This window comes from Chenopodium album, chromosome 14, assembly GCF_948465745.1.
Source record: "Chenopodium album chromosome 14, dcCheAlbu1.1, whole genome shotgun sequence".
Classification (NCBI taxonomy): Eukaryota; Viridiplantae; Streptophyta; class Magnoliopsida; order Caryophyllales; family Amaranthaceae; genus Chenopodium; species Chenopodium album.
The window spans coordinates 44,487,612-44,514,794 of record NC_137847.1 but is presented as its reverse complement, the minus strand read 5'-3'; the positions used below and the strand labels follow the sequence as shown (position 1 = coordinate 44,514,794).

At 34.4% G+C, this 27,183-nt stretch overlaps 3 protein-coding genes across 4 annotated transcripts; all 3 read right to left on the bottom strand.

Annotated features, from left to right (window-relative positions):
- Positions 1–16: 16 nt before the first annotated feature.
- LOC145578127 (putative mitochondrial protein AtMg00310) lies at positions 17–930 on the bottom strand. The gene is made up of 2 exons (XM_081635511.1): positions 927–930; positions 17–834 (listed from the first exon to the last, which is right to left on the bottom strand). The coding sequence occupies exons 1-2, from the start codon at positions 928–930 to the stop codon at positions 17–19; spliced, it is 822 nt and encodes a 273-aa protein (XP_081491637.1).
- Positions 931–2,459: 1,529 nt separating this feature from the next.
- On the bottom strand, positions 2,460–3,131 carry LOC145579302 (dof zinc finger protein DOF1.5-like). Its single transcript, XM_081636556.1, has one exon. The coding sequence runs from the start codon at positions 3,057–3,059 to the stop codon at positions 2,565–2,567; it is 495 nt and encodes a 164-aa protein (XP_081492682.1). The 5' UTR covers positions 3,060–3,131; the 3' UTR covers positions 2,460–2,564.
- Positions 3,132–11,752: 8,621 nt separating this feature from the next.
- On the bottom strand, positions 11,753–25,797 carry LOC145580279 (uncharacterized). Of its 2 annotated transcripts, XM_081637703.1 has the most exons (9): positions 24,877–25,797; positions 20,105–20,268; positions 18,463–18,586; positions 18,255–18,387; positions 17,861–17,928; positions 13,821–17,736; positions 13,593–13,691; positions 12,772–12,879; positions 11,753–12,103 (listed from the first exon to the last, which is right to left on the bottom strand). In XM_081637703.1, exons 1-9 carry the CDS (start codon positions 25,032–25,034, stop codon positions 12,056–12,058), a joined length of 4,818 nt encoding a protein of 1,605 aa, XP_081493829.1. In that variant the 5' UTR covers positions 25,035–25,797; the 3' UTR covers positions 11,753–12,055. The 2 variants fall into 2 exon arrangements, with proteins under 2 accessions (XP_081493829.1, XP_081493830.1); XM_081637704.1 differs by lacking the exon at positions 24,877–25,797 and having other exon boundaries at positions 18,463–18,594; positions 20,105–20,237.
- Positions 25,798–27,183: the final 1,386 nt, after the last annotated feature.

Sequence of the window (27,183 nt, the reverse complement as noted above, 5' to 3'; positions counted from 1 at the left end):
CATCCCTAGAGAATTTTCAGTAAACAAAATCATCCATCAGCCTACTAGGACGTTCCATAGCCAAAATACGGCTAGTCGTGGAAGGATAAAAAAGCTGATGAACTAAAGTCGAATCCCACGCGTAAGAACGCGGATTAATGATAGAAGAAACATGAGACGGTAAAGACGTCTCACTATTGTCACGGAAAGAGAGAGGTTCCCCAGGAACCCAAGTGTCCTCAAGAATGCGAACTTGAGAGCCAGAACCAACCTTCCAAGCTATACCATCAGACAACACAGACAGTCCTTGCAACAACCCCCGACAACCCCAAGAAGACCCGGGAATTGCCCTCGTCTGAAAAGAGCGAAGAGAAGGATACTTTGCTGAAAGGAGCCTGGAAACAAGAAGCTGAGGGTGATGATGAATACGCCAACATTGACGAGCCAGAAGAACAGAGTTGAAAGTGCCAAGACGACGGATGCCAAGACCTCCCAACCCTTTAGGAAGATGCAGAAGAGTTTTAGATCGTAAAGCAAGCCCTCGAGACTGAGAATCCGACTTCCACAAGAAGCGGGCCAAAAGATTATCCACTTTGGAACATATCGAAGAAGGAATCTTAAACACCGAGAGAACATGATTGAACGAGGCAACCAATACCGAGTTTATAATAACCAACTTCGCAGCAGAGGAAAGGCCCAAGGAGGCAAAACTTGTCAGACGCTTAACCACCTTGTCAATAAGAAAACCAAAATCAGAAACTTTACTACAACCCAACTCCACCGGTAAGCCTAAATATGAACCCAAGGTAGGCTTATGCTGAAGCTTCAAACTTTGAGCAAGGAAATCACGATAGTCTGTCGGAGTGTTAGGAATGTGTCATGATTACTATCTACTTATTTAGGAAATTGAAAATAATGAGATAATCAGTTGATTCGAATAAAGTGACACATCTTTGATTCGAATAAGTTGAAAATCAAATCAGAAATAAGCAAATGTGAATGAATATATAAAGGATCTTGCTAACGAGCGCCCCGTGGCGTTAGATAAGGAGTAATTATATTGGTTGAAATGGTATTAAGTTAGGAATGCATGACAAAATCACGCGTCGTTCGGTGTAATTAATGTTAATTTTACTTTAATATTTACACCTTAATTCTCTTATCTAACGTCCCGGGGGCGTTTATTAGCTTTTGCCATATATAAATGAAAATATGGTGAATTGGTTAATACAGAGTTTCAATAACTACCTATCTTGTTTCTTGAACCATTTGGATATATCTGAGCAGGATTAAAATAAAATATGCTCAATGCAACATGTTGAAATTAATGCAATCTTAGCTAGCTTGTCCACTTATAAATTTGTTGACACGTTGATTGCATTGACTTCTTGATGCAACTAATAGTGAATTTTTTATTTGTTTGTCTATTAATGAGACTATTACTGTATTTTTTTTAAAACCACTTATTATTGTAATTTTACCTTTTTTTTTATTATTATTTTATTTTACAGAAACAATAAAGGTGCTCGTATCTTTAAAAATAAAAAATAAAATAAAATAAATCCAGGTGATCAATTCCAATCAAGTATACGTATTCATATAATATAAGTATCAGATTTATTTAGGTCTAATGAAATTTCAAGTGGAAATAAAATTCAGAGTACCATAATTAAGAAAGTACATATCTCAATTTACTAATTAGGAGTACATATGATTATTCAAAAAAAGCCTTTAAATACAGTAATATTTTATTCATAAACACGTTGTCATATATACGATAGATTATCTATATATACTGTATACAGTACACTTATTGTATACGAAGTATAACACATGTTGTTTGACATTTTGCTTTACATATAGAGTTGGTGTAAAATGTAAAGTTTCCCGCACGTAATTGCTAGCTAGGACAAAAAAGAGTAGAAAAAGAATGAGTCGTTCCAAAAAAAATATACTGGAATGATATACTTCAAAGATTATATCAAATAAGTAATAGGGCTCTTATCTGGCATATATTCTTTGTAATTGTAATCCAATAATAACCAGCTGGTGAACTAATCCATATCTTCTAAACAGATCTACTCCATCACAATCTTCTCCAATTATCTAGTCCGGAGTACTATATACTCAAGATCGTTTTTGCATGCCAAATATATTTTAAGATCGATCCGAATTCTAAAATTTATTGTAATAACTTTTAAAAAAAAATTTAATTTTAGTTGCAATATTTTGACTTTTACACTTATCATATATCATTTGAATAATATATACCGATAAATTTAAAGATAATAGAGCTATATTTATCATTTTCCTAAATTTTAGCATAACAAGATTTCAAATAATTACATTTCTATCATTGTCATTAAAGTTTTACACAAGAGGATTGATTTAAATCATCAAAAAGCTAAATTTACCTTCTGTTAAGGTTAAAAAAAAAAAAAAAAAAAAAAAAATCTAATTATATATACATACACCAAACATTCATCAACAATAATTTTCTTTATATGCTCTCTTTTCTGTAAATTATTGATCTACAAATCAAAAACAAAAGTAGAAAATACCAAAAAATAAAATAAAAATAATAATCAACAAGTTTGACCAGTAGACTCACTCCTCCTCCTCTTAACCTGAAACTCATCGTGTGTGAAAGCGCCACCGGTAGCCATAGCCGCAGCCAGTTGCCAGTCGTCCACAACCATTCCATCTATATCAAATTGCTCCATATTCACTCCATCAAGTAAGCAAGTCTCTCCAAACATGCCACCGCCTCGGCCGGGTGGCTTGGCTTTTCGTCTACCAGCCCCTATGGGAACATTCCTAAGGGCTCCGCCAGCGGTCCAGTACCGCTGGCAGCCCTTACAAAAATGACGAGGTTGATTGACATTGTAATTGTTAAAATAACAAAATTTTGTTTCCATGCTCTTGCACCTTGGACAAGGGATAATCTTATCTGGCCTCTTGTGAATAAGATTGTTACTGTCGTTGTCGTTGTTGTTATTGTTATTTTGTTCGGGTTCGTTTTTGTTTTCTTGTTTTACTTGTAACACGATTGTCTGGCCGAATAATTTGATTTCGGCCATTTTGCAGAGAGGAAAGAAATAATAAAAAAGAAAGAGATGGAATTTGTGAAAATGGGGAAGTGGGTATTTTTTGTTGGGTCGTGGGGAAGAGAATGAGTTATTAGGGTGTGTATATATATGTAAGAGATTATACAATAAAGTGCAAAAAAAGGGATTGACCACAAAGTGTTTGTTAAAAGTTCCCAAAGAAAAAATTGCACCAAAAAAGGAAGAAAAAAAAAGGGGGATGCATGTGATAGTGAGAACCGCCAGATTTTATAAAAAGAAAGGAATGGTGATTTGCAGAAATTATATAATTAATTAGAAAAAAAAATAAAAAAGCATAAAAAGTTTGGCGTAGAAAAAGTTGATGCTGAGCTTTTTGTCCACATCATTACTCCACGGAAGCATCTATATTTTCTCTCTCCTAATATTATTTTATTTATTTGTATTATTAATTTGATTTTTCTGTTGAAAATTAAGGAAAAAAAGGTTGGTATTAAAGCTAGGTAGGTCGATCGCTTACAAAGTAACTAAAGTTTGAGGGACAAGGAAATTATATTGTTGGAGGACTATTATTGAATGAAGGCATAAGGTATTCACTAATGTATGTTTTAAGGGATTTTGGTGATTGTTTTTCTTATTGAAAATAATATGGTTTGGCGATTTGGGGGATTGTGTGTCTAATTGAATCTGTATTAATAATGAAAAGAGGTGGCAAATGGATGGAAGGATGGGCGAACGAAATATTTGAAAGATATTGATTATAGCTAGTGAGTATGATCTATTTCTTTCAAAAAAAAAAAAAAAAAAAAAAAAAAAAAAAAAAAAAAACAAAAAAAACAAACTAATGAGTATGGTTTGTGTTGATATGGATTACAGCAAGGATTTAGATTAGTTTGGATGGAATTAGGGCATGTTCACTACAGCTTAATTTCAGTTCAGCTCCGATCCAATCAGTTCAGTTCAGCTCCTAATTTCCTTCTCTCATAAAATATTCATTTCAGCTCAGTTCAGATCAGCTCCAATCAATTCAGTTCAGCTCAATTCAGTAAATGAGAACAGACCCTTAGTTATAGACCTTATAGTCCATTGGATCTAGTTCAAGATGATAATATTGAGTGTGTTGTTTTCATGGATAGTTAGTTAAACCTTGGACTAGATTTCTTTTTTTTTTTTTTTTGGGAAACCAAGCAAGCGGGATATTATTAGCAATCTTATTTAATTAATGATGACCTAGTATTGGATGGGCTGATTTTTGGTTAAATTGCATTTTTTTTCAAGGATCATGTTTGTGTTTGAAAAATAATGTGGATTAAGCTTGATTTTTTTTTTTTCAATTTACATAATTATCACTTCTTGATCTTTAAATTGCTTTGTTGTAAACTTAATTGCCAATAGTACAATTTATAATATTAAAAAATTACAAAATTAATTAAAAAAAAAATTGAATCTTACTTCACCCTCTCGGTCGAAGATGATAAAAATATAAAAAATTAATATTAATAAACTTAGCATAATCTTATCCAATTTGAGACTATCTTCGTTTTATGAACCATTATGTAAATTAACTTTACTTATGCTCAAATTCAATTCGACTAAACTCATGTTCAATTCAATTCGAATAGTTTTATCTTTACCTTTGTATTTGTCTACTTGGCAATGATATAAACATTAAACTTCACGTGCATTGGAAACTTTGTCATTTAATCTATTGGCGTACTGTCTCTAAATTATTGTAAAATAAATATGAAAATCAAATAGTTTAGCTGTTGGTAAAGTGCTAAAAGGTGAGATCAAGACAACAAAAAAGATGATTAAAAAAAAAAAAAAAAAAACTAGCTTACGTCTAAACAACCAAATGCGAAAAAAGAAAACAGTTATTGTATATGCGTATGTTTTGGGTTTTAACTCATCAACTTGTCCAATTTACCTATTATCTTGCTTAATATAGGCCATCTATTTTATTTCTACCATCACTAAACAAAACTTTTCTAATTTGTCTTTCATCTGAGATAAGTCTACCTTACTACTAATATTTTAATGGAGAGATTAGACCGCCAAATCACCAAAATCTATTGATTACAAACCAAACTAGTTATATACTCCTAATATTATCATCCAATGTAATGAATTGTTGGAAAAAATTCAGCATAGTTGGACTTTAATATCTTAAAAGATATTAATATAGCGTACTAAATATTACTCACTCCGTTTTTAAATATTTGCTCCACTTTCTTTTTTCGGCCGTTTTTAAATACTTGTTCTATTTCCTTATTTAGAAAAGTTTTACAATATTTAATTCATTTTTCTCACCTAGTGGACCCAACATAAATCATATTTTATTAATTTCATATTCTCTCTCCTCCAATTCTCTCCATTATTTTTGCATTTTATAATTTTTTATTTTTTCACCTATCCCACTACCTTCATATTTTATTACTTTCTCCAATTTCTTCTAAAACTCCGTGGATGAAAAAATGGATCAACTATTTAAAACAGAAGAAGTATAAATTACATATTATTTTCAAGGTATGTACTAGGGATTGAGAAAAGTCATTGTAGGATATTTCATGACATACTTGAAGCAAATATTTAATTAATATTTTGATTCTTTTCGTTCACTTTTCATTTACCCAATGAGGTTTTTTTGGATTTAATTAACACGATGATTAGTAGGTAGCACATGGTTAGACCTTAATCTATGGCTATTGTCACAAGCTTCTTTCTTTATTAGTGTACTAATAATTATCTTTACAAGCTACTTTGTTTATTGTTTTATGCTTTATAATTTCCTCTTTTTCTACTTTCTTTCCTTTTGTGCCAATTAGTGTTTATTCCTTAGATTACTTATTCCACAAGCTCTTGGAATGTAGAAAATCGTACAGATAGAAATAGTTATTAGTTAATACAAACATAAAAAGTACTTCATTTTTGTAATTTACTCAAAGAGAATTACATTATTTCTTTTTTTTTTTTTTTTTTTTGGATTGGTAAGGAGAAGGACCTATCGGGCCGAATCTCTTACGAATCCTTTCAACCCTCTCTATCTCTTGATTTTGTCTTTTTATATCCTTTCAACCCTCTCTATCTCTTGATTTTGTCTTTTTATTTATCGAGGTAAGATCCATAGAGTAAATACATTTAAGATTTTCAAGGCAAGCAATCACATTGATCTGTATGTGTAGTTGAGTGAGCAAGACATTAATTATCTCGTCTAGAAACAACATCATCCACAAATTCACGAGGGAATAATCCAATACTTATTAATTTGTTAAGACTCATTCACTTGTATTGTAGCAAGAGCATAACCCATGAGTCTTTGAAGCTCGATATGTACTCAATTAGGGTGGGGTGCATGAATTGAGTACGTGATGAGACCAATTGTAAATTGTAAACTCTTTTAATAAATGAAATCTATTGTACTTGGACTCGGGTAGTCATGTCCGTCATAGGTACGTGTCTAAGTGTTCAACTCGACTATTTTTTAAAATTTTGCTATGATTTTGAACTAAAATGAAGTGTCTAAGTGCTCTACTCATGTTCGAGTGTTGAAAGGTGTGGCACGAGTATTTGAGGTGATCTGATACGAAGAGTCTGAGTAACATAGAGAGATCAGCGGTTGAAATTGGTACTATTAAGTAGCAAATTATAATATTTTTTTTTTTTTTTTTTTTTTTTTTTTTTTTTTTTTTTTGTAAAACATTTATAATTACAAGAATTTTAAATCCACACACCTAATTTAACGAGATTCAACTTCAAATTGATTTTATAACCTATGGCATCCTAATCTCTTTTATTAATCAACTCAAAATAATAAACAAATCTATAAACTCAAGTCCTTTCTTTACTTTATGAAGAAGCCATTCCCTCACAAAATGGAAAAAAAATTGATAAACCGTGTGGTTTTGTATTTAGCATAATGGGATGATTTTCCTTCCTTTTATAAATAATTGTATATGACTATACTAGGTCTATCTTTACGCACGCGTTATGTGTGAAATGAGTTAGTAAAAAAAAATGTAACAACTAATGAGCTATTCATCAATTTAATTTAATACAAGTTTAGTTTAATATGAAGTAAATTAAATGTATAAATTTCAACGATACCGTACAATACTACAATTAGATAGTATTGGAACATATAATGAAAATTCATATTTTCAAAGCTCGATCTACATTAGTTATCATATAGATCTAACTCATATGGAGTTGTACATGCATGGACTAATTACACTAGCTTTGTTTCTGAATGATCAACACAAACTTAATTGGTATACCACAAGCACACAACTCGTTCCATCATGACTCATGAGACACATTGGCTGGACACGTGAGCCTACATGCCTTGAACCATGCTCAATTATATTAGTTATCCAACCGATATGAACTCTTTGGCCTATAAAAAAATAGAGGGAAAAGGAGGAAGACTGAATCCATTATTTGGATAACAATTTGACTATTTGAGGGGTGAGGGAAATGGAGGGAAAAATTGTCGATGTCTACCTTCACACGAGTATTAGGTGTTTATATGGCTACACCAAAGTATCTAGGAATGAAAATTTTATATTGGTCGTTTGAAATATAGCTACCATGATATTTTAATGATTATGTTGTTCATAATTGACATATTTTCTCCAAGTAATAAATTATATTACTTTATTTTTGGTAAAATAGCAATGTTTTTTTTTTTTAATCAAATTTTTAGTTTCCTTTATGTAATTATTATTATGTCATACAACCTACAAAAAAATTAGTGGGAAGCTGAGATACAATCTAGGCATCCACTCCTTGAGCTATAGCAAATCCTATCCTAGTGAAGATATGAGCAGCAGCACGTGCTCCAATGTCTTGAGTTTTCGAGAACATCTGGATCCGCTTCAGCAATGTAACCGCCTCCTTGTTTATCCCCCAAGTGAAGAGCAAGAAAGAGGAAAGGAGGAAACCATATCCAATCGTCCGACAACTGGATTCGTACTTAACCCGCTTTCGATGAGCCACATCAGTCACAACCCGTCCAGGAACAAAGTCAGATAATCTAGACCGTGTCAAAGGAGATGACCCTGTCAAGTCAACACAGACATCGTGACCACGATCCCAGAAATAAAGTAACAATATTATTATTATTATTATTATTATTATTATTATTATTATTATTATTATTATTATTATTATTATTATATAGTTTCTTGAAAAATGTTTATTTAATGTTTGGACTAAAATTTTCAAAAATTATATTTGCATTGTAGATATTTGAAAACTAATTGTGTCCGTATTATAATGTGAAAAGAGTAACTTTTGTATACATCCGATGTACAGTAATTTTATTGTACATCAGGGATCACTTTTATCAAATTTAGGATCACTTTTATAATTTTTTGGGTAACTTTTATGAATAAAATATAATTAATTCATAACTTTTATTTATGTCAGAGTAACTTTTATTCATATTAGGGTAACTTTTGCTTATTTTAGGATAACTTTATAACGGATGTACAATATTTTATTGTAAATCCAATTTATTTAAAAGTTTGTCATGTGAAAATTTGAACTGATCATATTTTTTATCATCAAAATAATATGTTAGTCATATCTCAAACAACCTCCGTAAAAAAAATTTAAAAAATAAAAAAATCTATTGTACTTTGGAAGGACAAATTTATGTCAATATATGTTTCCAAATTTAAAAAAAAAAGAAAAGGAAAGAAAGAAAGAATGTTTATGTCAATATATGGTACTAGATTGGTGCCCGTGCGATGCTCGAGTTGTTTATTAAATTTTAAAATATATGATACAAAATTAGTTAGGAATTGATGTGCTTTTGTGACGATTTGCTATCTAGTAGGCATGTAATGACTAATAATAATGTTGTTGGAAATGTTCGATTTAATACATTAAAAAAATAAAAAAAGTTAGCATAAAATAAATGTTCAAATTCCGTTGGGTTGACCCGAACCCAAAACTTTGGGAAAGAGTTGAACATTTCTTGACTCGTAACCTGAAGTGACCCAATCCGAGATGACTCATGATCCGACCCTAATTGACAGGTCTATGCAGTAATAAAATTCTATTAGATTTTGAAAGATATTGTTTTAACTGATTAGTATATATTATAAATATATGTTTTACACTTTGAACTTCTTCGCTCAAAAAATATTATGATATAAAAAATAAATTTAAATGATAATTTTTTAGAATTATAATTTAATAATTTTTTGAATAAAATTATAATTCAATTTGTACATCTGATATATTGGTTTTTTATCGAAAATAAAACTCTAAACTTACAATTTTATCCTAAAATTCTATTCAAGTAGAATTCTAAACTAATTTTTTTTTATCTATTTTATGAAATATATTTAAATCTATCCAATGTGGCGCGACGCTTGGCGAAAAATTAGAACACCAAGTGTCGATGTCTCGTGGCCGGGCTAAAAATTTAGCTTTATATATTAGTTATATAATATGATTAATTGACAAATAAATTTTACGACTAATGTTTGTTTTTTTTTTCTAGGAAAATTAGGCTATCCTCTTGAGGGGGAATGCCTAATTAAAGATGCAAAATCCTGACAATAACAGATTCGATGAGGTGAAAGAAAAAAAAGGGCAAAAAAAAAAAAAAAAAAAAAAAAAAAGAAAAAGCAAAAGGCATCGACAAGTTTTCTGTGCAATGAATCAAGAATTATCCAATGAAATCTAAACATTAAATCAAAATTAATCAATCATATACCGCAAGTTAACACCTTAATTAAGTCATTAGATTTAGCCTTTTTCACTTTATCTTTAAAAACATCTTTATTTGTGTACTTAATAAACTATCAAAAGTGCGAAAGGAACAACGTATGCCACAAAACCAAATTTTCTAACGGCCATTATGAAAGATGCACTCATCCTCTATGTTGGATATGCTTTTTCCAAGTAATGCTATTCCTTTTAGCATCAATTTATCCTTCTTTTTTTTTTTTTTTTTTTTTTTTTTTTTTTTTTTTTTGGAATCATAATTTTTGCAAATTTCTAACATAGATGCCTTGGAATAACTATTAGGTTAATTGTAATTTAATTGCTTAACAAAATTAAGATGGTATTTACTTAAGCTCCATTTCCAAATTGCTCGAGAAGCAAGAATATTATTGTTCATATTTGTAATTTGTTACTATACTATTATTTAAACTCGTGTTGTACATAATTTTAAATAATTGAGGAATTATACATTACTTAGGGTCTGTTCACATTTACTGAACTAAGCTGAATTGTATTGAACTAAACTGATTGGAACTGAAATGAGCTGTACTGAACTTATTGGAGCTGAACTGAACTAAACTGAACTAAAATGAATAATGCTGAAGTGAATATTTTATGAGAGAAGGAAATTAGGAGTTGAATTGATGTGAATTGAAATTAAGCTGAAGTGAACATGCCCTTAATATTACATAGTACTTACCTTTAATTATTGTAATTAGCTTTTTTCAAAAGTCATAACTAACACTTTAAAAGCATTTAACAATAGTAATATGACATGGAATTTGGAACCTTGAGTCAATCAAAGGTAGCTTTCAACGTTAAATATTATGGTAAGTAATAGAAGTATATATAATGTTAAGTAATGGTTTGCTTTAGGGGAGTTTCTTTAACAAACAAATCTTCTTATTTTATGTAAAAGCAATCTCCTTTCCAATAATATTATTTGCTAGTTTTTTTTTTTTTTTTTTTTTTTTTTTTTTTTTTTTTTTTTTTTTTTTTTTTCACACTACGTCACAACATGCAGACGATGCAATCATGCAAACAAGCATTTCCGTGTCTTTATCTTTTTTCTTGGAAAGACAGAAAGATACGGAGTACCAATTTACATTTTTTGAGGTTGCTTTAAGACGAAGTTTATTTCTTTTATGGTGAAGTTCTAAAACAAATACTAATTGAGAAACTAATCATATACTCCGTAACAAATAACTACATATATGCACTACAATTTGTTATATAATTCTTTAAATACAAAAGGACAAATTAACGGAGAAAATATAATTTGTAGGAGGAGGATCAAGGAGTGGAGGGATGGTTAGTCCCTCCATCTCCCCCCAGTGTGACCAAGGTTCGATCCTCACCCCACCCCTCGCTTGATAGGAGAGGCACTTCCGTATCTTACCTAAAAAAAATATATATATATATATATATATGTTTGTAGGAGGTATTCTAGATTTCTAGTCCTTGAAACAACTATTACATTAGAAGCTAGAACATAGCCTTTTTTTTTTTGACAAAGAGTAAGCAAGATTACACACAAAAGAACATAACCAGTTAACCACACTAACCTTACATTTCATGCCAACTGAGATACAATTAAGGATGAGTCGATGTCAGTGACAGTGGTAGTGTTATCAAGTTTCCACTATAGGCAGCTAGGCCCCCAACGATCATGCCAGCCACATCGTGTCATACCAGCCACCCCAAGGGCTAGACCCACTTGCCGTGTCATGCTGAGTCATGTGGCTCACTGGCCACCTTAAGTTTTATCTTAGATATTTACGTAGAGACCAAATTAATCATTCAAGCACACAAGCTAGCAACCAGTCGTGCATGCCTAGCGCCATGCCTTCTTTGCAAAAACACATCCAAGCCATGGCTTACAGATATGGTTGTGCAAGTTGTTACAGTATGAAAGCAGCAAGATAGCACAGGGCAGTGGCAACTGGCACGTAAAGTTGAAGATCCAAACATAGAACTGAACTTTGATGCTTTATTTTTTAAGGAAAACTATCATATAGATACAAGGAAGAGGAAGATGTTTCTACCATAGGAGCTTACAGATAAAAAAAGCCAAGAACCTACTAAGAAAAGGTTTACTTCTGTATACAATAGGAGTGACTACATTAAGAACCTACGTTAGCCCTACTAATTAATTACAGAGTAGATACTATTCACAGTTATGATCACAGACGCAGAAATCTGACTAACACTATCAAAGGACCTGTTAAAATCAAGGCTGTTCTAGAACTAACTGCAAAATTGCACCCAACAAATCAGGTATCACTCCAGCTATCATCCTCACCATCATCGCTCCCAACAGCCTGCATGACACAATGTTAAGATAATGAATATGATTCATAATGTTCATTGCGAGTTAAGCCAAGGAGTATATGAATTTCATGCCTTTGTATCGCAATATCAGACATGGAAATTGCAGTTGCTCATACAAATTGTAGATCATTTATAAGCTTTTAGGAGTATAAATTAAATGAATAGAGTCATAGACAGACTAATTTATAGTCCAAGTGTGTTGATATATGGTTCTACTTCTACTTGCTTGATTGAAGGATGTACTTATCCCCACAGTAAGTCATGTTCAAAGGGAACCTCCATCATGTCATCTACCTACCATCAAAGTTCTTGATTTTGCACATGGCTGATGAGGATGTTAATTCTATGTTTGATACAAGCCTCTATGGCTCATTATGGATGGGTACGGGAGATTTACATGAGGAGCACAGGAAGGGGAAAAATATTATGCACTTCTGTTGCTTTTCCCCACCATCTCTAACAGCTTATGTGCTACACCATAGAATATGCATGTAAATGATTTCACTGCAACATGCATGCATCCAAATCTACATTTCATTAGCATTTCATGCCATATAGGCCACTTTATTCACAACCTACCAGAAATTTTTTTGCTATCAGAATTTAAAATGGTTGCTAGCATCACATTCCAGTGCTTAATAGAAGAGAATATCATTACCTGGCGAATTGCATTTGCCTTCTGCAGGATTGCTGTAATCTTATTACTGGTGGCAGGAGTAGGTGTATACATTGACCGTGTTGGTTCTGCACGCTTAAGATTGAAGGACTGAACATTCCAAGAATTACGAAATGGTCAGTTAATAAGAATAGAAAATGTCACAGTTGGAATTTGCTGCACAAATTCAGTAATAACAAGACTATGATAAGATGCCATCGCACATACATACTCTTAGTCTATGTTCTCTAACTTTTCACCTGGAACAAGGGTCTGAATTTAATATGGCTCTGGTATGGTCAGATATAATTACCTAATTAGACATAAATGACCATACTTGTACACCAATATATAAGAAAAAGTATAATTAAGTGGTGTTTTGTTAGTCATAAAGCATATTTTCCAAGTATTTGGCAATAAGCAAATGATAAAAAGGTCTTTAAATCCAAATTGTCAGGTTTAACTCACTAAGGTGGCGGCCCGATTAGGCTTTGAAAAGGGCGGATTTGGGCAAGCCAAAAACCTTTTTTTGTTAAAAACCCAAACCCAGCGAAAAAACCCGCTTTGGCCCGACAAGCCCACCACTTTTTGCGGGTTTGGGCATGACATTTGATGTTAAGCCATACCCCAACCCAAATTTTTTACCACCTCTCTCCATAACTTTCTTTCAAGTCTTGTGTATTATATATGTAGCAATTCCAAATTCACAAAAGCAAGCCCATGATTGTTTCTTTATGATACAAGCACAAGAATGTTTTCATACATACTATCCGCTCTGCTCACAAGGTTTATTTGAAATAGTGATAACAGAAAATTGGACTTACTTTTGTTCGGATTTGGTGCAGAAAATCCCCTTTGTCATCCAAAACTTTATCTTTTTCGGCATGATATGGTTGTTCTAGTCCAAACTTCTGATCTTCCACCTGTTGGATGCACCAGAAAGATCACCATCACATAAAAAGACAAAATCCAAGCAATTTGAAGAAATATGCATTACAGCATAAATTAAGAAACTAGACTGTGTTAAGTGAGCTGAGATATGCCATTATCACCTTCTTATTTGTAACTGTAGCAGACTCCTGAGTTGTGCTCATTAGCTTAGCTGCGTCAACCTTAGCTGGGTGAGCAATGGCAGAGTTTGAAAGCTTAGGAACAAAAGATTGACCCAGACTAACAGATTCCTGATCTTGGTTGTCTTCTACTTCATCAAACAATAATCTAGAAACCCGCCACTGCATAGGTGGGAGAGGTGGCTCATGTGTTGGCTCCTGTAGATGGGAAGAATCTATTGGAGGATTTAGACACAGTTTCATTTCTTGACAACCAAATGGATTTTTGGCATCCAAAATTGGTAAGCCAAATGAAGAGTGAGACAGCAAATGTGCATTGCTGACAGATGCAGAGCCAAAATGCATGTTTCCATGATCTGCTTCTTCGAGCTGTGGTGAGACCGAGGCTGAATCTGCTGAAGAGATTCTGTGCAATCCATTATAAAGTGTGTGGTCGTTACTTTCTGTGGAATCGCCAGACTCCCACTGTTCAGAATTTGAGTCGGACAGATGGCTGTGGGATTCATCTGACATGTAGGCATATGATCGGCAAAATGTATCATCATCAGAATCTGAACCAATATCATGCTGCAACTTAGTGGACTCAGGAACCAACTGAAATGTAGGGAAAGCATCTAAAGTGTTTTCATAGTGATCAACCCCCTCTGGATATTTGAGCTTTAGTCTGGACGTATCAAAGCCATCAACAGGTTGGAAAGAGATCTTCATATGCTCAAGAGGTGGTGATTGTGGCGGAGAATTTACAGGAGAGTTTAACTTTTCTTTCAAGTTAGACTCAGGTACTGAGTGCAAAGCAGCATCTTGGCATCTATTATCAAACTCAATAACTTTTGAGGGGCTACTACTTTCATGTGTTTCATAGTAACCAAGTGACCCACTCTTGCGCAGACCATTTTTCAGCAAACCACGACTAAGCACGGATAACAGTGACGATCTATCTTCGCTTGCACCAGGAACTTCAGATGATGCATTTTTCACATTACTACCTATTTGAACTTTACTTTCAAGAGGCATGGCATCACCATTACTCTGATCATGGATGACTGGATGATTACTTAAGCCCTTATCATGGCCTGCAGATGTATCATGTGTCTTCTTCAATCTTAGATGAGACAACTGCTTAGAGGAACTAACATCTTCACCGTAGTTGCCTAATTTACCACCATGCTCAGATTTATTTATTGCTGAAGCCAGTTTTCCTCCAGGATCAGCCTTCTGCATGGCATCAAGAGTACTTTGACCAACTTTCTCGCCATTACTAGCAGGAGTAGATTCCACAGCATTGGGCATGAACACAACAGGTTTTGAAGGCGCTAGTCCAAACAAAGTTCCATTTGTCCAGAAAGCAATTGGATCGGAGGTGGATGACCCAGCTGATACTTCCATATGTGGTCCACATGTAATCCGCCTGTGACCACCAGCATCAGAACCAGATTTTAGCATTTCACAGACTGCAGGTTCCACATTTATTGCTGGATCAGTAGCACAAATATCAAAACTCTGGGAAACATTGCATGGGGTATCTGACTCGCTGATTTTCACAGACTGTTCTTCAGACAAGCATGATACAACGTCCATATTCCGGCCTGCTACTGAATCTGGCTTGTCAAGGGATGCCCAAGCACGGTCTGGAGACAAAGAAGTGGCTGAAGACACAGAACTAGTTGACCTCTCTAACTTTCCTAAACCTTGGGGAACATTGGATAAGGTATCTGACTGGTTGATTTGCACTGCCTGTTCTTCAGATAAGCACGTTGGAACATTTGTCTTCTGGCCAGCTGTTGATTCTGGCTTGTCACAGGCTGATTTAGTGCGGTCAGGAGACAATGTACTGGCTGAAGACACAGAACTAATTGACCTCTCTAAGTTTTCTAAACCTTGAGGAAGATCGGAGAGGATAGCTGACTGGTGGTTTTCCACGGAATGTTCTTCAGATAAGCACGGTGGAACATCCATTTTCTGGTCTGCTGTTGATTCTGGCTTGTCATGCGCTGACCAATTACGGTCAGGAGACATTGTATTGGCTGAAGACACAGAGCTAGTTGACCTCTCCAAATTTTCTAAACCTTTAGCGTTGGAGAGGGTAGCTGACCCATTTGTTTGCACGGACTGTTCTTCAGATAAGCACGTTGCAACATCCATCTTCTGGTCTGCTGTTGATTCTGGCTTGTCATGGGCCGACCAAGAACGGTCAGGAGACAATGTATTGGCTGAAGACACAGATATAGTTGACCTCTCTAGATTTACTAAGCCTAGGGGAATATTGAAGAGGGGATCTGGTTGGCTGGTTTGCACAGACTGTTCCTCAGATAAGCACGTTGCAACTCCCATTTTCATGCCTGAAGTTGATTCTGGCTTGTCATGGGCTGACCAAGTACGGTCAGGAGACCATGTATTGGCTGAAGACACTGAGCTAGTTAACCTCTCTAAATTTTCCAAGCCTCCTCCCTTGTGATCATAGTAGTGACTTGTAATTTTTAATGTTTGTCCATTTGCCACATTTTCTCCTAGCTCATCTTTAAAACCTATTGTTAGTACTTCCTTTTTCACTTCGGTCTCAAAATCACTTTCAGACTCTGATTCAATTGTATTGAGTGCATCAACAAAATTTTCTGTTCCGCTGTCAATATCATCAAACTGGTTCCACTCTATCACTTGCACACTGTTTCCACCTTCGGTAAAAGTATCCACTTGACTAAAATTTTCTGCATTTTGTTCTTCCAGTTCCCAGTGGTTCCATTTGATTAGTTTCGTGCTATTTCCATCTTCAGAAAAGTTATCCATCGCACTCACACTACCATGTTCTGCAGTAATTGTATCCAATTCTGGGTGGGTCCATTCAACAACCTTCATATTGTTTCCACCTTCAGAATAAACATCCCCTTCATCAATGTGTTCTGGTTTGACGATCTCCAAATCCTGCTCGTTCCATTCAATTACTTTTACATTGTTTCCACCTTCACAAAAGGAATCCACTTGGCTAACGTGTTCAGCATTGATTGTTTCTGATTCCTGCAAATTCCAGTCAATTGCTCTAACATTACTATCACCTTCTGTAAAGGCATCCACTGCACTAACATGTTCAGAATCAATCATTTCCAATTCCCTCTTAGCAATATCAAAATCAGCCTTAAGAAGATTTTCAGCCTCATCTGTTGCCTGCCTCCTGTACATTCGATCACTTATTGAGTTTCTCTCAATAGCCGATTCTGGAAGTTTTTCATCGACAGACAAGTCTGCCACAGGAGTGCAAGATTTTAGATAAGGTTCCAAATGATGCTTTGGAAGGTCGATGTTTTTCTTAGAAAAATCACCTTCCCCAACTCTACCATTCAGTCCAGTTGGCTCCATGAAGTTCCCAGAACTAGTTCTTCTCATGTCCCACACATCAGCTTCTAAATTTGGATTACTTCGTTGTTCAGATAACTCGTATACTTGATTGGCACCCTCTCCATTGACAAGCTCAAACTCAAGCTCATGAATGGAAGTGTCAGCCGCAAGCACTTGTTGAATATCCTCATTCTCATAATCAGCTTTCATAGGCTCAACTGTTTCCAGCAGCTCATCCCAGGTGGCACTAGAAAATCGAGGGACAGCAGTCTCGACAGCATGACTGCACGGTTTATCATCACTGTCAATGGCAGGCTGCTCATCAGGGTATGTTGATCGACTAGTATTTACTTTTGCATGCGTTGCTAAAGAAGAGAATCCCTCATTCTTTGTTTCCTCAGGCTGTGTAGATATGGTTGGATGAGAATCACATTCTATAAAATCCATGCCATCCTTTGAGCCACGTGAATCTGATTGATCTCCCAGATCTGATTTGAATGTCATGTCAAAAGTGGAACCTGTATGTGACGGAGAAGATTGCCCATGGCCTGTAGAAGAGAATTGCATCCTGAAACCATGAAGTATGAGTGTTAAGCTCAAAAAATTAGAATAATTTTTAAAAAATGGCCACGTTGCATCCTGAGTCAGTCAATGATTTTTTGCTAACAAAAACAGGTGAAATTAATGGTTACCTGCAGCTGCCATTCAGAGTTGGTGCAGACTTAGGGAAATTTCCACTCCGTTGCCATGATCTTCTTTTCTGTAGAGCATGGATGTTAAACTAGGTTTCTTGATATGTTAGTTAATATAAATGTACTGAAAATGGATCAATAAGTTCCTAAACACTAGACTAAAATTGTTTTAACATAAACATTTATGAAAATTCTGAAATTTAGTGGCAAAATATTGTGAAAATCTGGATGCAAGTAGTTCGTGAATTAGCAAAACCATATTCACAGAGAGGTAACTATCACTCAAACATGGTCATTTTTCTGAAATTTCATCGAAGACTAAATATAAAAACGAGTACTTTATACCAACTAGTCCTATGTGAATTCATCTTTACATTTTAAAAAAAAATTGTACCTTGATTTTCCGAGCTTTTCTTTCTCGTTGAGATTTCTCACTGATAGATACTTCAGAACAAGTTGATGCCCTCTTGAAGAAAGCTGGATCTGAGTATCTCTTCAAGCAAGATCCAGGGCCACCAGAGTCAAATCTGAGGACAACAAACTATGCATAAGAAGCACATTGATTAGAATCAGTTACAAGCTGTTTCTTAAGCCAATTTCACCTGTCAAGTAACTGCAGCCGTGGAGGTTCTCTGCTCTCTTCATATGAATCCATGATAAAATGTGGCAAGTCATCACAGACAAATAGATTTCGCTCAGTTCTGATATAAGCATGCCTTTCAGAGCCTGCAAAACTGCAACCCTTGAGACAATATCCGAAGGATCAAGTTAAACATGAAAACCAATCAAGAAAAGGTGTCTTCTTATTCTTTTATATATATATATATTTTTGGGGGAGGAAATAAACCCTTTAAAAAGGTTATAAGGAACCATTTTCAAGCTGGGGGATGTTATTCATTTTGTATTCTATTCTGGTGCACTAGATTGAAAGTCGAGCTCTCTGCTACCACATCACCCTCAGAAAATTAAGGTATAATAAGAAAACTAGCATTGTACAGCAGCTGATACAAGGAAGCCCACGTCATAAAAAGGAAAATAAGCTTAAAAGACAATCCATATTTTGTCCCCCACCTCTTTCTTCTAGCTGAACAAAATAGATTGTCCTCAAATTAATAACTTATCTTTAAGAAAAAAATTTGGTGGGAAAAATGTTATCCTGCATAGGTCAGAGATGAGTTCCCAAGATGCCAAACTACTCACAAATAGCTTAAGAAAGAGGGTTCTAAATCCCTTTTGTTTAACTTAACCAGCTGTATTCTAAAATCATAAATTCAGTTTGTAAACATGCAAAAAAATTTATGTTTCTATGAGGGATAGATAGGTATTCTAACTTAACGTAAGAGTTCTCGTTCTTGCCAATTTGATCTTGGGCAACCCATAGAACATGTTGAAGCATACTAAGGCTCATATTAAAAAGGCCCAATGAGTAGAGTAAGTAATTTATCATCTACTTTGATCATGAGATAGACACCTTAAACAAGACAAGAACTTTCTCAGCTAGAAGCAAACTCTCCAATACTATCCTTCACACAATTCTAAAGAGATCAGCCAGCTCTATCTCCCTGAGTGCTGGCAATTACTCTATTAAGTCTACTAATTCCACAATAATAACTCTAATTTTTGAAAGTGCCCCCTTTTGTGGTGGGGAAACACCCTGAAAGACAAGCCTAAAAAGTAGGACCTTCATTGTACTTTCTAGTGAGAGAGTTGAACTTAAGCTAGTTGACTAGCCTGCCCTCTTTTCTAAACTTTCTTTTTTGTCAGCTTCCTAACCTTCCCATATCCAACCATATGCGCAAAATCAGTATACATAAGTTCACAAATTAGTAAATCACTGTCAGACAACTATTAAATATATGCCTAAAGAAAATTTCTATTACTTCAATAGATACATTGATACAATAATCTAGTCATAGTCATAGTAGTCAGCTTTGCTAAAACAATCTTCCCCTCCCCCCCCCCCCCCCCCCCCAAAATGATAAAACTGAACTTCTTCCAAGAATGTGCCCTTATGCTTTGACATAAATATGCGACGTAAAATTATGATCACCCACATCAAACATAATATCAAATCAGCAGAGTAACGGTAAATAGGTTCATAGATGTAATTACAAACAGATTTGATACTCGAACCAGATCATCCACCGTAGCTAAAGAACCCAAATGCTGATTGGGGACAAATCAGATTCACGGGGACTTTTTATTTCCCAGACAATAAACAACATATATAAGAGAGAAACATACCAGGTGTATAGGCAAATCGTAAGTGGTCTGTTTGTGAAAGTATAGCCTTCTCAAGTGAAGGAAGTGAAGCTTCAATCCGTTGAACACGATTAACCAATTTACGGCTTCTAGATGAGGTGGAGGCAACCTGCTCTTGCAAACCATGAAAAACTTCAGCTGCAAATCTACACATCCACAACAGATGAGGGAGAAAAAGTCACAATTTCAGCTGCAAAATCGGTGACCATTTAATAGTATAAAAGGACATAAACCACTTTCTTCTGGGTGAGCCTGCTAAACAGCACGAATCAGTTCAGTACAACCTGCTATACTACTTTCGAAAGCAGAGAGTTCGTCCTTTTACTTTCTTTCTTCCAGACTTGTATTATAAAGATGAGAAGGGGAATCAAGTCTGAATTGGTAAGGTAATAGGCTGAACCAGTGAGATAGATCGGCAGTAAGAAATTGGGTAGGGGTACACAATTCGCCACAAATAGGCCCAAATGTATCACTTTCATGTATTAATTTGCCTTTTGCCATGTTCGGTTAATAGGGGATTAGCAAATTAGGTAACTATGGGCTGAACACAGGATTTCATGCTGGATTGCTGGGTGATAGTGGTCTCTGTAGAGAAAGAATAGCACGATACGCAGATGTAAAACATAAATCATGTTCCCTCACAATAAGAACACAGCTATGTTACTTCGACACCCTGCTGTACGTCAGCTGTCGCGTATCAGATACTCCAACACTTCAACATGACACCACCCAAATATACAGTCTCTTTATGAAAATTTACAAAAACTGGAGTGTGCGGAGGATCCGACACAATTTCGAACACAACACCAAAATCCGATTATGGATAACATAGGAAGTTAGGAACAAAGGGATTTTAGAGGTTGAGTTTAGCCAATTTTACATCTAGTCAGAAATTGTGCATGAGAACAGTCTTTCTACCATTGACAACAGTCAGGAACAATACGATAGCCAAATATGAAACAGCCAATAGCAAATTTATCATAGCACCACTTCAGGGAAACAGCGCCCTTACCATTTTAAACTTGTTATAGGTAAGATTGCCACTTGGGTGTGTCTTCACCTCCCAAGACCCCATCTAAGCAAAATTATGCTGAGATTCTTTTTATAGTTGTATATTAGTATCTTAGAGACCCATATTTCACCTTGCTCTTGGTCACAAAACCTATATGGTTGAGCACATGTCTAGATTCAGTTTGAAAATGCTTACTGTAAGGATCATTGCAATTTACAACCTACTAATTACTTCAAAGGCTTCTGGGATCAAGTACCTTGTATAAACGTACTTAATCCATGTTAGAGAAGACAGCTGAAGCTTGACAACTTCCACCCCAATAACAATTGAATCACACAGATGTGATTTTCTTTAACATCCAACAAGGCCCCCATGAAAATATTTCAGCTGTCTTCTCTAACATGGCTCTGACCTTTAGTATTTAGAGTTTATGCTCAAAACTGTGGATCGATAACTTATCACCCATCTCTATGTTGGTCTTGTTAACGATTGTTATTCCTTCTCCATCTATGCTTACATTACTCAAAAAGTCTAATAGATAAGTAAATTTTTTATAGATCACAAGGCTACTCCACGGTGTATGCCACCAACCCGAAACCCAAAACCAGGGAGAGGGAGGTTTGAGTGAATTCAGTAACTCTGATCATTTAAACAAATTACTATAACAGAGTAAGACTTCTCATGACTCTAAGAGAATAAGCATCAGCTGATGCAATGTCCTTTAGCGCCCAACAAAGCCCTACTCTGTCAACAACTAAAGGAAGAATCCCACCCTAGTTCTTTTGTACTTCAACTGAAAAAACTCAATAATAAGTCCATAAGATGCTTTATCTTCCTTCCCTAAAATATAGAACTTATTTGCTTTCCTAGGCAACTTCTTCTATAAAGAATAAGCTCTCGTAACATATTAAGATTTAGATATTCATGAAATGCTAACATTGATAAGAATGAGAAGGATTTTATATGCATATTTTTTCTATTGAATGTGCACAAAAAATTAAATGTACAAAAAATGACTAAAATTCTATGTTCATGTTTTTTGTACATATTTCGTTTTTCCGAAAATCTAGAAAATAGAACCAGGTCGAAATTCAAATTTGCACATTCAGTAGAATATATATATGCATATTCATCCTTCTTATTTTAAGAAAATACATACTTAATCTGATTCATATTACTCCATTACACGCAACATACCCTCTTGAATGAATTCAAAAGGAAAAGATGGGTTGTTGCAACAAATGAACATTCTTCGTGTATCTAGGAAAGAGATGACGAAGGGGTAAACTCTTCCAATTAGTCAACTTTAGACTCTTGCCTATACCTATACTTTCAATTCTTCTATGACATCTTTCTCAGTGTGGTATATTGGTTAACCAATTTAATCTTGTTGTATGACTTGCATCGTGGCCTCTCGGTGAGAGGTGTATTTGCATTCTTCTCAATTGCATAGATTTTTACTCAATATTCACATAATAGATCAATTTCATAGACTTAGCCTATGAAGTTATCGTAAACCTTTTCACCGTAATGGTTATACGAGATGATGAAGTGAATCTTTCAAAAGGAAATCTATGTTAGATGGTTTTGACCAAACTTTGGGCTTCAAAACCACAAAAATGTCCCCTTTCTCATTCACATGACCTTTCCAAACCCGAGACGCAACTACACTAATAAGCAAAATAATTATCTTTATCACTCTAGGTTATAGCAAGAGTATATATCATTTTCTTGTTAATCATAGTTCAGACTAATCCCTAAATTATTTTTTCCTTTTATCTTCTCTCAAGTGTAATCCGAGAAAAAACTAATCAAACTTATAACCCTGATTATTTAATTAGGAAATTGACTCCTATAGGCTATTCCTAACCTAAGTTAAAATTTGTAAGGTGTCCAAAACATATCCTGTCAACAAAAGAGTCTAATTCACATCAAAATAAAAATCAGTTTGTTTTGAATTTGTGTGCTTTGTGGTAATTCCATAGCATAGAGTTGGTCGGAATAGTGGTTATACAATAATCCAACTTCGTCTTTTTAAGACTACCAGAACCTCAAGAAATCTAAAATTTCCTTTTTGCGCACCTTGTCTCCATACCTTATTCTTTGGTCAGAAGATTTTTCTTTGACATTATCAAACGCCAAAACAAAAGAGAAGGGGCTTTCGGCAATTCTTGTATCTTTAATTGTCCTAACACTTACAAAAATTGAATTTTGCTTACAATATTGATCATGGCTCTATTTAGGAAATGGTTCTGGCATTTACAAAAATCGAAATTTGCTACTATTTTTATCACGGCTAAATTTAGGAAATGAGGGTAGGCAGTAGAACCCCTGCACTTTGCAACTTTTACGCAAAATCAGATAATAATTTAAAGAGAACTATAGATGACATCACTGCATCTCACAATCATGATAGTTGCCTTATTTGCCTCTTAAAGGTGTTCGAGGGAATGAGGAGCAGTGCACCATATGCTATAAATGTTTTAACTTTTGAGGTGGAAAAAAAAAAATTCAAAGAAACCCCCAAAAGCTCAAAGCTTCCTAGAAAGTTATTATATCACACTGTGATCCTCTCGCCTTCATATACATTCTTTTTTGCTGTTGTAAGATTTTACATCCACATTAGGACAGCTAATCTGGGATAATCAAGCTTCCCATATTAATTCAGTCATTAACAGGACCACCAAGATCAAGTGATTGTAGATGGGACAACAGATTGTTCACAAATTCAACCACAACTCTAAATTTGTCATAACCTCTCCCACCAAACACCATCCTCTCAAAACTTAAAGGACATGAAAACTTCCCATCCCAATAAGTCAATTTAACAGAGAACTCCTATAACAGACAAAGCCCTTGCATCAAAACAAACTACAGCATGACTATTGACTACCACTTCTGAAACGAACTGTTATTACTAATCACTACAATGATCCAAAATGAAATCAAGCAAACACTCCACCTCTTCACTTTTCATTAAAGCATATCAGCAATCTCTAACATCTACTTTGTTTGGAATTATCTCACCCACCGCCGAAGCAAATTTCATGAGCTCTGTTGCATTCACACTGAAATGTCATTGCTAAAACGGGTGACAGAAAAGTTACTTGTAACTCCCAAAAGAGCTGTCAACCCCAAAGCTTTAGCTTCCCATACCACAACAATCCTACAAAGGACCACCAAGCTCAAGTAATTGCATGCAAAAGGGACAAATCAATTTCTCATTGACGTCCTAACCTCCAACCATCAATGCTTCAACAAACCATAACTTCAATATGGCCGCAACCACCCAAGACAGTCAGCCACCCCATCCCCTCCAGAGCAGAAAATGAAGCTAAAAATTTATCAATACTCGAGTACAAAGTAAAAGTTCCTCAAAGGTAAATCATCATTTGCATTTCAATAATAAACCCAGATTTACACATGCACACTGACAACAAAAGCGGGTCTTAAGTCTCAACGGCCAAAAATTCTCTCTTTTAGCCAAAAACCAAATGAAAATAAATGCTACAATTTCTAGCAAAATCCATTATTTCATATTATAACATGATTAATTCCGTGTATATAGTAGACAAAACAAAATCTACCATAATATTTTTTTAAATATAAAAATGGAAACTTAAACTCTACAAAATCCACAACACTATTATTCAAAAAAATAAATAAATAAATAAATAAATAAATCCACAACACTAAATTAGTGAAGAAACACAAAAGCATATAAAAGGCAGAAGAAACATACTGTGCAAGATCACCTAATTGGCGAAGAACACCAACAAGGCCAGCAACAGCAACACCATCAAGAACAGCTTTAGGATCTTCAGACTCAACTGCATCTTTGTAAAGCTCTTCAACTCCCAAACCATATTCATTTTTCACTGCAAATCTCACCAACGGCATCTTCTTCTTCAACCCCAGAAGATAACAGCTACGACGGCGAAATGGGGATAACCCCAGATGATTTTAACAAGAATTGATAAAACCCCAGATGAAATTAATGGGGAAAAACAGAAATTAAACTAACCCCAGATGATTTTTATGGGAAAATACAGGAATTCAGTAAACCCCATATGATTTTAATGGGGAAAAATATAAAGTAAGCTAACCCCAGATGATTTTAATGGGTAAATACAGGAATTGAAGTAACCCCAGATGATTTAAATAGGGAAGAACAGAATTTGAAGTAACCCCAGATGAAATTATAGGGGAAAACAGAAATAAAACTAACCCCAGATGAAATTGATGGGAAAAACAGAAATTGAAGTAACCCCAGAAAATAATTTGTTAGGGATAAACAGAAATTGAATGAATCAAAAAGATGGTAATGATGGATTACTGTACGAAGTGGGGAAATTGATTAAGATTTAACAAACAATGCAATAAATATGAGAAGAAGAGAGAGAAAGTAGTAGGTAGCAAGAAAGGAGCAGCTGAACTGCAAATTGAAAGATGGATTTGTTGGTTTATAGTATTTGGAAATGGAAAGAGCAAAATAGCAGAAGCAAAAGTAGTACAAATTCTACTCTAAAGCAACAGCTGCTGAGCTGATGATTTTAATGGGGTGGTTGTTGTTGTTATTGCCAACTCTACAAGGTACAAGGTATTCCTTCTTAATCAATTTTTGATTTTGGATTTAATTTTGTTTTTACTTTGTGTTTTTTGGAGCGTTATATTTGATTATTTGCAGCAACTGAATAATGTATATGGTACTATAAATGTGGGGTTAAGGTAGAGACAGTGCTGAAAAGTAATGCTCAAGTGAGCTCATCTTTTTTGTGAAATTATGACTTGGAACATTTTGCCTTCTTTCATGGGTCGGGGCCTCGGGGGAATCTCTTCTATCTTTCGAAAAGATTTTATGGTCGTAGTATGGATCTATGACCATATGGGTGGTAATGAGTCTAGTCTGTTCTTGAGTTGGGATTTTTACTAAGTTAGGATTTTTTTTCACGGAATAACTTGATTTACATATTGATGTCAACTAGTTTAGTTGATTGATAGCGTTTTAAACGATATTCAAAATCTATTTTCAAATCCCAACTACATGATTGTCATTATTGCTCTTTCTACACACTTACAAATCTTTCACTTGTGTAATTACAAGGCCCTAATATGATTAACAATTTAGCAAAACATATTTATAAGCATACTGTAGAGCTACTTTTTATCCACCAGTATAACAATTATCTATTCATTGTACTAAATTTTGAGCTTGTATGATGCACTAATGTCGTAAATTTAACAATTTAGCAAGGATTTATGTCGTAAAATTCATAAAACGTATGTTACATAAGCAAGGGGATATAAATATAATGGTTGTTGGCTTGTTGCAAAACAATTCTTTGATCTCTTCAAAACCTCATTTTTCTTCCTTCTCCTACATCATTTTCTATATATATATATATGCATTTGGAGCATCACAATTCCCTCACCAATAATAACATCTTTCTTTGATGTACACTTTCTACCCATAATTTAATTGTAATAGTCTTTAGATACCTTGAAGGCAATGGTATGCAAGCATCTCTCAGCTTTTAAAGTTGTTTACTACTCACATAATTCACTTCATCAGCGTTAATTATATATAAAAATATAGTTATGTTGGATTTTGTTAAACTCATTTCAATGTACGTAGTATATTTTTTGAACTGTTAACTTTTTTTATATTTTTTTAATTGACAATTAAAGATATTAGGGGTCAAAATCATGCATTGACAAATATGCACAAAGTCATAATAGAGTAACCAAAGGAAAGCAGAGGAACTAATAATAATACATAATTAAGTGATGTAATTAATAACCCGGAACAATTGTATAAGGTAAATGCTACAAGTAATTTGGGATATATAGATGGATTAATTTAATAACTTTGACATTTTTTATTCCAATATACAAATTATTGAGGTGTTTATGCAAAATTTAATTGGAGTAGTGTCACAAATTATATTTTTCACAATTCACTAATCAATTTTGTTGTTATAGTCTTAACTTATACTCTTTCATTTCTAATTATCTGCAATAGTTTAATGTTTGAGCTATTCAAATATTC